Source organism: Siphateles boraxobius, unplaced genomic scaffold (assembly GCF_051911475.1).
Source record: "Siphateles boraxobius isolate OS27281-9 unplaced genomic scaffold, OSU_SipBor_1 67, whole genome shotgun sequence".
NCBI classification, from domain to species: domain Eukaryota; kingdom Metazoa; phylum Chordata; class Actinopteri; order Cypriniformes; family Leuciscidae; genus Siphateles; species Siphateles boraxobius.
In genome coordinates this window covers 500,083-516,606 of record NW_027509194.1, presented here as the reverse complement: position 1 = coordinate 516,606, position 16,524 = coordinate 500,083, and the positions used below count along the sequence as shown (strand labels likewise).

Below are 16,524 nucleotides of genomic sequence, written 5' to 3'. Positions count from 1 at the left end.
GATATGATCTCACAAATTTTGTGCCAATGTTCTATGGAACTTTTTTCGATCAATTTATCGCCCGCCGGATGAACATAGTACACTCGATCGCTTATAAAAAACCAGGGCACACCTCTCCTCAATAAATGGGTCGATTTGACACCTCATTCATGGGTCTAAGACAAATGGTGCGGGAGGAGTAGCGTGCCGAAGTTTAAGTATGAGCAATAACAATAGTGAGTGCCTTGCCTTTGGCAAGCACAGCTAATAAATAAATAAAAAACTACTTACATTCTATGTCATGCGTCGGGTCAGAGGTCACTCTTCGTTACCGGAAGTCATAAATTAGAATTTATAAATGTATAAATTATACAAAAAATCTCAGGTACCATTCACTCCCATTATAAAGCTTAAGAGCCAGGATATGTTTTAATATAACTCTGATTGTGAGTAAAATATTGGAGAATTTAATTTTTTTGGGTGAACTAACCCTTTAATTTAAGGATAGATAGATAGATAGATAGATAGATAGATAGATAGATAGATAGATAGATAGATAGATAGATAGATAGATAGATAGATAGATAGATAGATAGATAGATAGATAGATAGATAGATAGGAAACAGAAGTTGTTAGTCAGTCTCTCGTCTGTCAGATGGACACGCGCCGTTTGAGACGCTCGGGAGGAGCGTCGGGTTCGGGGAAGCGCGCGGAGGGCGGCTGTGTGTGTCTGTGTGTGTGTGTGTGTGTGTGTGTGTGTGTGTGTGTGTGTGTGTGTGTGTGTGTGTGTGTGTGTGTGTGTGTGTGTGTGTGTGTGAGAGAGCGCGTGTCTGCTGCTGCTCAGTGTGTGTTGTGTTCACGCCTTCAGGAACTCCTTCAGCACCGCGGACAGAGACACATAAACACACACACACACACACACACACACACACGCACGCAGAGCTCCGGCTCTTTTGTGATGCTAAACCAGCGCAGGTCATCAGGATTCCTCCTCCCTCAGACTCCAGAACAACACGACGATTCAATCGAGACATTTGAGAAGTTGTAGAGCGAACCGAAACACCGAGGAGCCCGTGGCGGTTTTTTATTAATTATTTTGCTGGGCATTTTGACCGCTCTTCTTTTTTCTTTTTCTTTTTTCTCCCACTCATATTCGTTTTTTATGTTTTTTTCTTAACCATAATTATCATCCAGTTCGCGTATTTTAATCTGTGTCAGAATGTTGTTAGAACATCCGGGATCAAGTTGTCAAAATGCTGGAAATTACAGCAGGTACAGCTCGAGTCAAGGTAAGAGAGCTATGCTTTATTTCCTTTGCGCGATTTAACAGGGAATGTGTTTATAAAATGATACACTGATCAGTGACTGTCAATCAAGCACAAGAGCAACAATCGGCCAGAAAACCGGCTAAATATCACAGCGCTTGTGCTTCATCGCGGCATCGATGGCCTGTTTGAGTGGACATTATCTAGAAATGTTCATGTTTTCAAAGACACTACTATACTAAGATATTAATAAATCAATTTTAACTATTACAGCCTGGTGTCATTATATGCGCTCTTAAAAAGGAAGGTTCCGAAACGGTTTCTACGCAGCGATGCTTGAAGTGCCGGTTTGGTTCCCATTAACAATGTTTTCTTAGTGTAAAGAACATTTTAAAAATCTAAAGAACGTTTTTCCACTATAAAGTACCACAGATGCCAATAACAAACCTTTTTTTTCTTTTTTTCTTATTTTGTACTGACATTTCTTTCAGATGTCTTTGTGCTTTTAACAAGCCTTGAAACAATGATCTGAATAGCTAATAATTACACACCAAACACTTTTTAATTGATTATGATGATCATCTTTTTTAACTTTCCTAAGTTGTGTTTTTTTCTCTGAACACCCGTCTGTCGGATGCCGTATGAATATGTAATGAGCAACATTGTTAGCGCGCGGAACAGACGTGAAGCGCGTGCCGTCACCGTTGCCATGAGAGACCCACGAGTGGACCGAAGCTCGTCCACGAGCACTTTAAAAGCCCAACAGGTATCGGGTTCCGTTCAACAGGTGCAGCACCTGAACCACACACACACCTGCTCTGGAAAACTACATTAAACACTATATGTGTGTGTTTTCCTAAATGCATTCTGTCCATTCAAACGGCCTTTAAGTAAATATCCTCACATCGCGGGGTTTTCTTTGATATTTGACAGTCGTAATGTTTTAAATGTGAATAATTATTAATTACTAACAACATGTGGCTTAAATACTACAAGTAACTACACGCTGTTGTTCATCGTCTTACTCGCAAAAACGATCACACAGCAAAATATTTTAACCTTTTTAAAAAATAAAAATAAATTCGAAATGAATGACGTGGCCAAAAATGTGCTTTTCCCCGCCAGATTTTGCTACATCAAAGGAGATCAGGTCAATATGACATAAAGATAATGAAGCTGAAAGTAAAGGAGGAACATTGCGGCACTTTCACCGACACGTGCTTCATAACGTCAGAAAATCCAGGCAAATGTGGCATTGATTTTGAGTTTATCATGTGGCACTAAAGCTGATTTCCCAAGGCACAGCAGATCAGTGTCGATAAAATTCATCTGGATGTTGATCAGCTCGATCAGCATTTCACACAACTGTCTTTTCTTTCCTAAAGCAAACAGTTGTCCGATTCGAATCAATGTAGGAAAATTGAACGATCTGGATTTAAAAAGTTACTCTAAACATTTATCGCTCTGAAGAAGTAAAAAGCATTGCGATAAATTACAGGCCGGATTCATTTTTAGTGTATCACTCTAATAATCAATTCGTTTTGTATTTGCGTTTTGCGTTTATTAAGTGTATTTAATAAACTAAACAAGTCGGTGTCAGAATATATTGTCCGCTTTTAGTAGAAAAATAATGCATGGAAATGGCTTGATTTAAATAACCTCAATTTCATCGTGTAATGTGTGTTATTTGTCTGTCGAAAGTAATTCAGAGACTGATGATATGCACCGTTTTTGGCCATGCACTCATTTAATTTTATGTGAATGGAAGTACAAAATGTATGAATGCATTTTCTCATGGGGTGCATTAGAAATGTGTCGCGCGCTTCTTCATTAATAGCAGCGGTTTTGTTTGGTATTTTGAACAGTTCGGGTCTATGAAGATGATTTGTCTGATGGACTCACACGTTTTTGTGTGGGGAAACACTCTAATCATTGCTCATCATGTGAATAGTTTAATGCACCATACGACACATTTATGGCATATAGTTTGGTTTGGGAATAAAACTGTACGGGTTTCATGTGTCGCGCGCTTCTTCATTAATTGCAGCGGTTTTGTTTGGTTTACAATGAGTATTTAAAACATGAAGATGGAGATTTGTCAGATGGACACACACCTGCTTTTGTGTGGGGAAACACTCTAATCGCTGCTCATCATGTGAATAGTTGAATGCATTATACGGTTTGGGAATTAAAACGTGCGCGTTTCTACGTGTCGCGCGCGCAAAAGAAGGATTATATGCTTCATGAAATATCTTGTGGACGTGGTTTAGCAAAGAAAGTTGGTGTTGCCTCTGGATTGTGGTTTTGTCCAGGTGATGGTCATCAGAGGAGGCGGCGTTTCTGTCGCGCGTCAAAAGCCACAAGGCGCCGAAACCCAGCGCGCGACGCATCTGTCTCTGGCACGCGCGTTTTTCCTCTTGTTCTCCCAGTTCTGATTTGCATGTAACTCTGGGATTATTATCGCATGCATTTAGTCACCCTTCATCGGGATAATGAGAATGGATCAGAACAAGGCTCGGGATTCGCCGGAGATGCTCTTGGCTTTACTCACGCACACAGAGGAGTTGCGGAAAGGTACACACTCCTGCTTTGGAGTTTTGATTTTGGGTTTGGCAGATTGATTTGCGTTTTCTGAGAGTGGCCGCTTTGATACTCCGTGTGTGTTTAACTTTAATAGATGTAGGTAATTACAGCCGATATCTGATTTAGCCGCAATCTTTTCTGCGTAATTTCACATCTCTCCTGTAACGCTTCTCGCGCGCCTCTAATACTCGGATTAAATGATTGTGTGTCGGTGGATTAAATCTGAAACAGCGGCTCAAAACAACATATGTCTGCTTCAACAAATCTCACGCGCGCGAGGGATATTAAGGTGCAAAAGCATTGTTTGGTTTGTTCTCAGTTATCGAAAAGTCCTCGGTGTGTTTAAAGAAACGAATGATATGAGAAATAATGACAGTTTTGCAGAAACAGAGAGAAGAAGCTGCAGGAGGACAGAAACCATTTCAGTCCGTTATTATAGACTAATCATTAGAGATTGATTGAATAATTGATACTCGTGCACCTGTTGATGACGTGTCTGATGATGTCAGAGAGGATGCGTTAGATAAACGCGATGTGGCCTTGTTTATTTAATTGCTATAGCAAACAAGTACAGGATATCTCGAGTTGAGTGTATACTGTATATAGTGGATGGTCATTTCTTGAAATGCTCAGCTGAATTTGATACAGTGAAAAATATGTAATAAAATATGTTTATGAAATTTTACCAGCATACTTATCAATATGAGCTAATGAAAATTGCTGTTTTGAAGATAACAACAGCAACAACAACAACAACAGAAACGATTATTATTATTATTACTAATAATAATGAGTTGTATTTTTGTTATATTTATTCAAGTTTTTTTATTTTATGTGCTTTATGCACCTCTGCAATGCAAATGTTGTTGCTTTTTTAACACAAGTTTAGATTGACATCATAAACACTTATTGAATCAACATAAAGTGAACGTGTTCTCAGTTTTAGAATGATTACTGTAATAAACATCGAGTTGATTTATCACGAGACTGAGACATGCTGTAACACGGTATCATAATAATAATAATACAATTAATACAGTAGATATCGTATTACTATTCATTTAAAATGATGATAATAATAATAATACATTAGGCCTAATGACGGTTTTATTATAAACTATTATTTTACATTTAACACTTTATTTTATTTAATAATAATAATAATAATAATAATAATAGGCCTAATAATAAAAATAATCTATAACACTGGAATTATTTTTATTTCGTATCGTTACATTTTATCAATTTCTTGTCATTTTATCGTTCTTTGATTTTTTTTGGTGCTTTTTTGATTATTAGACATAGTTGTAATAATTGTAATTGTTCAGTAAGCAGAGCTTGTTTCATGCATATAGAAAACAGAAGGCGCAATCATATCGTGTTATGAATATTATCGGGTTTGTTATTTCTCTGAAAGCAGAGCTTGCTCGATATGGTTCACTTGTAATGAACAAGAAGACACAAATGATGACTAGTGTTTATGAGATTAATTGGTTTCATATGAGTAAATAAAACCACACTAACAAACAAATGAAATGCACATCTTTTCGGACTTCTGTGACTTATTACTCGGGCAGGCAATAATATTATCCGGAAGGACACAATCTGTATTCTGCGCAGTTTCAGACAGATTCAGCACTTTAATTCTAGACAATTCGGGTAGGGATTTATTTGGAAATAGAGTCTGGAAAGGAGTTAGTGTCTCCATTAACAAGATGAACTTACACTGGACACCACTGGATATGTTCATCCTAAACGTTCAATACAGGGGTTTAAGTATTTACAGAATATAATAGAATAGAATAGACCAGGCATTTAAAAAGAAAGGTTCCATTTGTGGGTTTCCGCGAAGAACCATTTCAAAACACAGTACTTAAAATAATATTTTTTATGGTACGACTTATTACATTTTAATAATCTGAAGATTTTTTTTCCACTATTAAAGCCTTTTGTGCAATGCAAACATGTTCTTAATTGGAAACAAAGATGCCAATAGAATAGAATAGAGAATATAATATAATAGAATAGAATAAAATTAAATAGCATGCAGAATAAAATAAAATAAAATAAATAAAATAAAATAGACATTTAAAAATAATGGTTCAATTTAGCGATTTTCGGGGGTTTCCGTGCTCCCTAGGAAATCTTTTCAAAACACAGTTCTTAATATATATATATATATATATATATATATATATATATTTTTTTTTTTTTAATGGTACGAATTATTACATTAATGATCTGAATATTTTTCCCATTACAAAAGCCTTTTGTGCAATGGAAAATGTTCTTAATGGAAACAAAGATGCCCATAAAGAACCTTTTTTATAGTATAGAATAGAGTAGAATATAATAGAATTGAATAGCATACTAGAATAGAATAGAATAGAATAGAATAGTACATAATAGAATAGGACATAATAGAATAGAATAGAATAGAATAGAATAGAATAGACATTTAAAAATAAAGGTTCAGGTTTCGCAGAAGAACCGTTTCGGGTTTCCCCTTCCCATATATATACATAGCCTATAGCGCGCAAATTGATCTTCTAAATGCTTTTTTGGTTTAAATCCACAAACCCCATTATTTAATTACAGTAGCACAAAAAATAATACTGTTTTTCGGGTTTTTTCTCCCAGTATTTGACTCGAAGCGCTGTGTTGTTCTCCAGATGTTCCAGTTTGCGCGGGCTGTAACCAGCACATCGTGGATCGCTTCATCCTGAAGGTTCTAGATCGACACTGGCACAGCAAGTGTCTGAAGTGCAGCGACTGCCAGTCTCAGCTGGCCGAGAAGTGCTTCAGTCGAGGAGACAGTGTGTACTGTAAAGAAGACTTCTTCAAGTGAGTTCTTCATCATCATCATCATCATCATCAGTGCCTGCGCTTCACCAACCGTCCGATTACAATACAATACAATAGAATGTAAAAGTGGTGATGATGCCGTGTAATTATTTTATTTGGTGCAATAAAGCGCAGTTATCAATTTGAACTTGACTTTTGTTCGTGAAAGCTATAACCTAATAATCATGATTTTGTAATTTACGCTCGTTACCTCTCAAACCCGAATAGAATAGAATAGAATAGAATAGAATAGAGGATAGAATAGAATGTAAAAGTGGTGATGTGCAATTATTTAATTTGGTGCAATAAAGTGCAGTTATCTTTTTGAACTTGACTTTTGTTCGTGCAAGGCAAGCTATGGTTTTGTATTTTATATATTACATGAAATACATGTTACGCTCGTTACCTCTCAAAATAGAATAGAATAGAATAGAGGATAGAATAGAATAGAATAGAGGGTAGAATAGAATAGAATAGAGGATAGAATAGAATGTAAAAAGTGGTGATGTGCAATTATTTTATTTGGTGCAATAAAATGCAGTTATCTTTTTGGACTTGACTTTTGTTCGTGCAAGCTTTAATAATGATGCTTTTGTATTTTATATATTATATTAAATACATGTCACGCTTGATATCTCTCAAAACACAACATTATAGAATAGAATAGAATAGAATAGAAGAATAGAATAGAATAGAAATTTTAAAATAAAGGTTTCATTTCTGGGGGTTCGCGGGTTTCCGTGCACCCTATAGAAAAACTTTTCAAAACACTTTTTTATGGTACGAACTATTACATTTTAATAATCTGAATATTTTTTTCCTAAAAGCCTTTTGTGCAAGGGAAAAATGTTCTTAATAGGGACAAATATGCCAATAAAGAACCTTTTTAAGTGTAGAATAGAATAGAATAGTGTAGAATATAATAGATACAGAATAGAATAGAATAGAAGTGATGATGCTGTGCAATTATTCTAGGGTCTATTTGGATATGATTTTTGTTCATGTAACCTATAATAATGATGCTTTTGAATTTTTAAACATATTAGAATTCGTACGAGTGAGTTCTTCATCATCATGTTCGGATGGCGTCTGATCTGAATGTGTGTGTGTGTGTGTGTGTGTGTGTGTGTGCGCGCGCGCAGGAGGTTCGGCACCAAGTGCTCCGCGTGCCAGCAGGGCATCCCCCCGACGCAGGTGGTCCGCAGAGCGCAGGACTTCGTGTATCACCTGCACTGCTTCGCGTGTGTGGTGTGTAAGAGGCAGCTGGCCACAGGTGATGAGTATTACCTGATGGAGGACAGTCGACTGGTGTGCAAAGCCGATTACGAGACCGCCAAACAGAGAGGTACGTCATCCACATCACGCGCAATATATGCTTTATCCATCCAGCCCGATCTCATGAAAGTACGAATCTCAATCGTGCTATTTATCCGCAAAAAATAGTTTTCGCGCGCATATGATGCACTTTATACGCACGTACTCACACCACTAATCCTACGCATTGGTTTTACAGTGCGTATCATATGCACGTGAAAACTATTTTTTGCGTATAAATTGCACGATAGGTACAATCCGTGCTATAGATGCGCATTTCAATGAGCTCGTGTTGATTCAGCAGGGAAGTTTTGTTTGAACAAGCACAGTTCTCTAAGTCTTAATTGTTTTACTTCTTGCATTCAATGTTCTCGCATTGACTGCTGCTTTTAACTCTGAACTTAATCTTGCTGGTCGTGCTCGTCCATAAACATCTGACCCGGCTTGGGTAATTGCGAACCCGCCGGCCTCTGGATCGATAAGTGCCAACAGAAGCGTTATAGTGAGAGCCGAACACACACACACACACACACACACACACACACACACACACACACACACACACACACACACACACACGATCTGCATTCGGCGCAGTTTTCAGACGGATTCAGCGCTTTAATTCTAGACAAACCGGACGACGTAGGGATTTATTTGGAAATAGAGTCTGGAAAGGAGTTAGTGTCTCCATTGAGGAGATGAACTTACATCCTGAACGTTCAAAACAGGGGTTTAAGTATTGACACAGAAGCATTCTGCATGCGTTCCCCACCCAAGAACAACTTTTCAATAAACAGTTCTTAAAAAAAAAACATTTTTATAATTCGAATTCCAGTTTCATAATAAAAAGATTTTTTCCCCTCTATATGAAAACCCATTTTGTACGATGAAAAAGTTCTTAATGGAAATAAAGATGCCAATAAATAACATTTGTAAGAGTGTTAAATGGAATAGAATAGAATAGAATAGAATAGAATGGGTATGTATCTCGAAATAAGAAACATAAATTCAGGTTTCTAATAAGAAATGCATTTGTTTTGTTAAATTAAAATCTATATTTTAATTTTTAATCTATATAAAATTAATAATTCGAGTGAATCATTGAGGAATGATGTCTGGAAGAGAAAGAGACCCTTGAGTGTCATTCACAGAGCAGATAAACTTACATTACAAAACTGCATTCTAAATGTCCAATTCACTTCACCAACGATTAGATTAGAATAGAATGTAAAAAGTGGTGATGTGTAATAATTTTATTTGCTGCAATGAAGTGCAGTAATCTATTTGGACTTGACTTTTGATCGTGCAACCTATAATAATGATGATTTTGTATTTGATATATCATATGAAATACAGTTTACCCTTGTTACCTCTCAAAACAGAATAGAATACAATAGAATAGAATATAAAAAGTGGTGATGCTGTGCAATTATTTAAGCACTATTAGGACTTGACTTTTGTTCGTGCAACCTATAAAAATTATGATTGATAACAAAACAGAATAGAATACAGTATAGCATCGTCATAATTTCGCGTGTTACACCTCAAATACGCCTCAAAATGAATGCCGTCATAAAATACAATGATTGTAGAATAAGAAATATATTCCTTTTTTAATCACTCAATCATTGTGTCACTATCCCAGAGGCGGATTCGACTGCTAAGCGACCCCGCACCACGATCACCGCGAAGCAGCTGGAGACGCTGAAGAACGCGTATAACAACTCCCCGAAGCCCGCGAGACACGTGCGGGAGCAGCTGTCGTCGGAGACCGGCCTCGACATGCGGGTGGTGCAGGTACACGTACACGTACAGCTACGCCAACGCACTCTCAGGCAGTTTCACATGCATTCAAACACAACTAAAGCGTGCGGTTATCCATCTGCACTTCTAGTCTTTCCGTGTTTAAACCCCAGTTAATAAATGTTACCAAACGATGCACAGTTTTTAGGTTATCTGAAGATTACATTTACTGACAAATGTTGCATAGCGCACCTGCTGCTGGGAATACATCATTATACTGTTTCATTTATTCAGCTATCATGCATTATTCCGTATTAATTTATTTACGCAATTATTCACAGAAAAAAAATTCTTACTCGTGCATAACGTTTATTTGTTATTTCATGCAGTCAAGTATCATGTATTATTCCTTATTATTTTTTAAAGTGCTTCATGCACTTATGCTTAACTATCATTTAATGTAAAATAATGTAAAATATTTTACTTTTAGACACTGAATCGCGAACAAAATTCACAAATCCGCCACATGATCGCTTTAACGCTGGTTTCCTTTCTGTTTCTGTTTTGATAATTGTGTGCATACATTTATCCAGTAGTATGTCATCATATCTTGTACCAGTGTGGATGTTACTTATATGAACAAAAATGAATAATAAAAATTATAATAAATAAACATAAAAAAAACTTTTTACAGTGGATGTTTAAGGTCCAGTTGGGATGCTGTGAAAACTAACCCATGTTTCTGACCAGGTCTGGTTTCAAAACAGAAGAGCAAAGGAGAAAAGACTGAAGAAAGATGCAGGAAGACAGAGATGGGGTCAGTACTTCAGAAACATGAAGAGGTCACGGGGCAGCTCCAAATCTGATAAAGACAGCACTCAGGAGGAGGGCATGGACAGCGACGCAGAAGTCTCCTTCACAGGTACACACTGTCAATGCATGCATGATTCCAGTCAAGCGTTGCAATGTTCAAGCCAGTTCATTTTCTTTTATTCAAGAACTGTTTATTGAACTTTTTTTTTGAAAAGCCTATTTGGAAAATGAATGGGAAAAGTGAGTGTTTTCGCAGAGATCACACTGCATGCCAGTTTTTCAGTTATAGACTTTTGCTCATAATTCTTGGGTCCATTACAAACAGCAAAGGATTTTTATGGTTGCATCATTAATATTTATTTAACTGTCGCCCCCCTTTTTTAGCTCAGATCTCAACGGTTGTAATTCAAGATTTTTGGGGAAAACAGACCTAAATTGGTCTCTTTTTAAAGAAGACACTCAGCAGATTATTTAAGATGTGAAAGCATTTGTTAGTGCATTAACTAAGATGAACAGCGTTTATTAATGTTAGTGAATATAAGTGTTCAAGTTAGTTCCAAGTGCATTAAATAATGTTAGATACACCTTTTGATTTTAATAATACCTAAGTAAATGTTGAGATTAACATCGACTTAATTAATCAATGCTGTAGAAGTATTGCTCATTGTTAGTTTATACTGTATGTTACCTTTATTTTATACAAAATATATATTTTACCCAAAAAAAAGCCTCAATTGCTAAATATAAAATATTGTGCCATATGTCAAACCAAGTAGTGTTCCAAATTTAAAGTTGATTACACAAAAATTAAGCTGCTTATAACCGTTTTCATGCGAACACAATGTTCAATTTTATGATGTGTATTTTGAGTGTTTAAGCTTTCCAATGAAACCTTATTTATGGTGATTACTAAAATATTTGATGGGGAAAAAGGCGTGTCAGAAGAAAAGTTTCTAAATTTTTAAAGTCTGTAGTCAGAATTTGTACAGTATGCCTTAAAACTCACCCTTGATCACCAAAATGAAATATTTAAGTTTTTTCCTTGAAAAAAAAAATGTCTTAAAATAGCTTGAATGTAACATTCTTGCCTCATTTAGTATTCGCGGTTCTATGAATATGCAAATGAGCCCCGCCTCCACTCACTCACTCACTCAGAGATCCACTGACGATCACACGTTGATCAGGGGTGTGTTTATAAGATCAGGATTTATTGAGTCCACAAGTCATGCAAACAAGAAACTGCTTCTAACCACAGCTCGAGATCTGTCGTTCAAACACAACTCTGCGATGCTGTTTGCGAATGTTCGTTAGAACTATAGTTTCGGGAAACACAGACTCATTGAACTGATGATAACAACGGATCACAGTTGTTTAACGATGCTTTCGGGAAACACACCCCTGATTGGTTACAAGGTAGTTTGTGACGTCAGAAACACCAGCGATTTCAAAGCGTGTTTTTGAGACTGTCTTTGGTTCACTGCAGTTTTAAGGAGAAAATACTCAGCAATGCTGTCGACTTATGAATTTACACATGATTTGTCTTAAAGCAGATTAAAAACACCACATAGACACATAAACAACATTAAAAGCAGGATTTTCACCACAGGGGGACTTTAATAAACACTTTATGTCAAAAAGGTTAAATAAGGAGAAATCACTTTAAAAAATGCTGGGTTGTTTTAACCCAATTTTAGGTCAAATATGGACAAACCCAGCCATTGGGTTACATTTTTAAATTACATTTTTTACCCAATGTTGGAGTTTGTCCATATTTGACCCAAAATTTATTAAAACAACCCAGCATTTTTTAGAGTGATGTCTTAAATTACTGGATAATGCTTACATGTTTAACTGGTTACTTAAACAAGCTGTTTAAAAACCTTTTTTTATTAAAATGAAAGATTATTTGAAACTAAATCCATAAAGTGATGGGAACCCCCTAAAATGTTTTGCCTTTAAAGGAACCTTTTCTGCTTTCAGTAAACAGGTTGTTTTATTTATCCGCCCATGTCCCATCTGGGTTTTTGGCATTTTTTGCACCATTTACTGGTGAGAAGACTAAACGGGTAAATGCTCACATTTAATCTAAAACTACAATAACCATCATGTTTACACAGCGAACACAATGCCTGTGAACTTACGGTTTCTGTCAACATGGGGACAGGAGAGCTGCCAGTCAATAAATGCAAAAACAAAGTAACTTGCATTACTTATTTGAAAAAGTAACTCCGATATTTTGTTGTAAATTTGAAAGTAATGCGTTACTTTACTAGTTACTTGAAAAAAGTAATCTGATTACATAACTCAAATTACTTGTAACGTGTTACCCCCACACTGTCCATCGTTCACTTTTGTTTCTATTATTTTTATTATTATAAAAACTGCCATAATCCATCGCATCACAGAAAAATGCATTTATACATTTTCAAAAAAACATAGTTTAATATGATTATAAGCTGTTTTTTAAAACCTTTTCTGCTGACAACTGCATAATCCATCGTTCACTTTTGAAAAGAAGAATACTTTCATGTTTAACTGGTTATTGAACACGCTGTTTAATACAATTTTAATTAAAAATGAAAGATTAATTGAAACTAAATCCATAAAGTGATGGACTCCTAAAATGTTCTGGAACTTTTCCTGCTGTCAGTAAACTGGTTATTTTGTTTCTCCTCACAGACGAGCCGCCCATGTCGGATCTGGGTCACTCCAACAGCATTTACAGCAGTCTGAGCGAAAGCTCTCCGGCTCTGAGTCGTCAAGGCGGATCTCATCCACCGTTCCCTCTGGATCACGGCACCAACATCATCCCCTCGCAGGACCAGTACCACGACCTCCAGGCCAGCAGCCCGTACAGTCTCCCGCAGTCTCCAGGCTCGCTCCAGGCTCTTCCCAGACACCCGCCGCTCATCGCCGGCCTGGTGTTCCCGGAGTCCGGCCTGCCCATGGTGTCTCAGAACCCAGCCCAGAACATGACCCGAATGATGGCTGGGGGAAACGGACCGAGCTCGGATTTGTCCACGGGAAGCAGCGGCGGGTATCCGGATTTCCCCGCAAGCCCGGCGTCCTGGTTGGATGAAGTGGATCATGCTCAATTCTGATGCACATTTGGAAAGCAATGGGAATTTCTATGTGGATGCCGAACCTTGAACCATCTCTATTATTCTGTAGAGTTGGACATTTGGAAATTGGTTAGCGATATTGACTCGAGTCTCAACGAGGACTTCTGTTTGGTTCTACGAGGACACGACAGTGTGAGGAGCTTTTAACCATTCACACAACAATAAAGATATAGGTCTAAAAATCGGTTTAAATATAAAAGAATAGCAGAATCCACACCAGAACTATCCCAGACTGCAACATAGTGTCGGCCCAGATCCGGCCCACATCTGGGCCGTGTGGAATCCACGTGTACCGGATCTGGGCCGACACTATGTTGCAGTCTGGGACAATAACGGGACAGAGTAACGATATCGTTGGAATCACTTCCAGAGAGATTTTTTTCCAGCTGATGAACCATAAAAACATTGACAGCCAATCAGAGTCCAGCCTGAGAATTTAAAGTGACAGAGACTGAAATAAACAAATCAATATCATGCCGGGATCATCTGATGCACATTTGAAAAGAGACGGGAATTACACAGTGGATGGCGAACCTTGAACCATCTCTATTATTCTGTAGAGTTGGACATTTGGAAATTGGTTAGCGATGGAGACTCGAGGACTTCTGTTTGTTTCTACAAGGACATTGTGAGGAGCTTTTATCACACTAAAGGCACATTCACACAACGATAAAGATATAGGTCTAAAAATCGGTCTAAATTTAAAAGAATAGCAGAATCCACACCAGAACTATCCCAGACCGTAATATAGTGTCGGCCCAGATCCGGCCCACATCTGGGCCGTGTGGAATGTGTACCGGATGTGGGCCGACACTGTTTCAGTCTGGGACAATAACAGCACAGAGTGATGATATCTTTCAGAGTGTTTTTGTTTCCAGCTGATGAACCATAAAAACATTGTCAGCCAATCAGAATCCAGCCGGAGAATTTAAAGTGACAGAGACAGAATTAAACAGAAGGATATCATGCCTTGATGTGGATGCTATCGTAGTTAGAAGACCATAACTTTTAATTATACAACATGTTTTCTTTTTTATCATCTTCTCACCAAATAAAAATTCAAGTCAGTAAAGTATTGTAGACCAAGAAAGAAGATGCTCGTCTGAAATTTCCACCAGTCATCATCCATCATTGCTGTTACTGATGTGTATAAATGTGATATCACCAGTTTTGGTCATTGCCAAATGTCTATGTACAATATATAACATTTTATCAATGTGGAGTCTTTATTTTTATACAACCCCTCCTCGGACAATATGATCACAGAGACATTAGGACTTTGTATGTTTCACAACAGGGATAGACAAGTTGTAGTTGTTGTCTCTTTCTAATTGAGTAGAAGTACCTCTATGCATTTGTGTGTTTTCGGACGTGTCTCGTTCCTTTCACTGAGTTGGAAACGTCCTGTATGTGTTATGTGGAGAAAAAAAATGTTTTATGTCTTATTTATTCTCTCTGATGATGGTTAAGTGATTTAATAAATTTGTCAGTGAAATCCTCAAACAGCCATCGCTTCCTGGCAGAGATCTTTAGCACTGTTGGCTTGTGTGTTTTTTTTTTTTTTTTTTTTCCTTAATTTGCTAAAAGGATGCAGATTTCTGTGCTGTTTATAGCCGCTCCATTGTTAAAGACGCATCCGCCATTTGATCCCAGTTTCTCCAGTGGCTCGTTTGGCATCGAGAGGGTTAGAACGAGCTTGGATATTTATTTCTTTTTTTCCGAGATTAATCACATTGATCTTATATCAGGGCACAGATAATGGACCCGGATCTGGCTGAGTCTGCGAATTGCCGGTCTGGCTTGTGACCAAAGGCGTATCAAGAGTTCAACGCCTCTTTAGCCGAGAAACTCGATGCGGATCGGCACTGCGACACGGAGATCTGGAGATAAGCGTGCCATGTTTGCCCCGACCGGACAGAAATATTCAATCCATTAGCACGCCAGGGTTCAGTTTGTTTACTACTTTAAAGTTTGATTCTGTTACACAGAAATAGCTGCTGTTTTGTGAGTGGCTGTGTTTCTTTTTTTAAAATGACGGTGTACGCTAACTAACGCACCACTACCCTAACAACGGCAATTCATGGAAGCACATTTTACGCCACATAAGAAAAGAAATCATGCTTTTGTAAATTACAGAAAGTTGAAATTAGGAAATATGGCTACTAAATCAGAACCAATACTTAAAAATCAGACTTAAAAAGACACAATTTAGACTTTTATCTCATCATTTTGGCTTTTTAATGTCATAATTGTGACAGTTATGATTTTATCTTGTAGCTCTTATGCCTATGGCATAAAAAGTCAAGACTTAGTTTGTAAAAATGTATACTTTGTATGTCATCATTTGACTTTTATATGTCCATATAATGTATATGATTTATATATAAATTATAATCAGACAAAAAACGTCAAGACTTATATGCCAAAATTATGGACATAATTAGGTAATTTGATGTAATAGAAATAGATGCAGGACATTCTAAGCCCAGTTCCACCACATAATAAAGCTAACATGCTTTGGAAAATCTAAAGTATGACATACAAATTATAATCAGACATTAAATGTCAAGACTTAGTATGTCATAAATTCTACTTTTTATGTCATCATTTTGACTGTTTATGTCTGATTATGATTTTTAGTGCATACTTAAGATTTTCCAACGCATGTTTGTTTTATTATGTGGTGGAAATGGGCTAGAAGGTCCTAATGCATCTTCTATAACACCAGATAGTTATGCCTCCATGTCGAATCAAGCGTTTAATTAGATATTCTAAACTAGATATCCCTTATGTCTGGTAGCCTAATCTTGATGGAAATTACCGTAATTATTCGACTTGTCAATTGCCATCTGAAAAATTT

General features: G+C 37.1%; 2 protein-coding genes across 3 annotated transcripts in view; one reads left to right on the top strand and one right to left on the bottom strand.

Annotated features, from left to right (window-relative positions):
- ak1 (adenylate kinase 1) overlaps positions 1 to 16,524 on the bottom strand; it is a 227,115-nt gene that overhangs the window by 112,929 nt on the left and 97,662 nt on the right. The window lies entirely within an intron of this gene.
- lhx3 (LIM homeobox 3) lies at positions 854 to 14,399 on the top strand. 2 transcript variants are annotated; one of them, XM_077213890.1, is made up of 7 exons: positions 854 to 1,269; positions 3,720 to 3,819; positions 6,501 to 6,672; positions 7,815 to 8,017; positions 9,632 to 9,783; positions 10,480 to 10,651; positions 13,222 to 14,399. In XM_077213890.1, the coding sequence occupies exons 1-7, from the start codon at positions 1,234 to 1,236 to the stop codon at positions 13,641 to 13,643; spliced, it is 1,257 nt and encodes a 418-aa protein (XP_077070005.1). In that variant the 5' UTR covers positions 854 to 1,233; the 3' UTR covers positions 13,644 to 14,399. The 2 variants fall into 2 exon arrangements, with proteins under 2 accessions (XP_077070005.1, XP_077070006.1); XM_077213891.1 differs by lacking the exon at positions 3,720 to 3,819.

What these genes read in the sequence shown, in the direction of transcription:
- lhx3 (XM_077213890.1), top strand. Translation starts at nt 1,234, where the DNA reads ATGCTGGAAATTACAGCAGGTACAGCTCGAGTCAAG. An exon ending in CAGGTACAGCTCGAGTCAAG is followed by an intron (nt 1,270 to 3,719) that starts GTAAGAGAGCTA and finishes GCATGCATTTAG; the next exon opens with TCACCCTTCATCGGGATAAT. An exon ending in TGTAAAGAAGACTTCTTCAA is followed by an intron (nt 6,673 to 7,814) that starts GTGAGTTCTTCA and finishes GCGCGCGCGCAG; the next exon opens with GAGGTTCGGCACCAAGTGCT.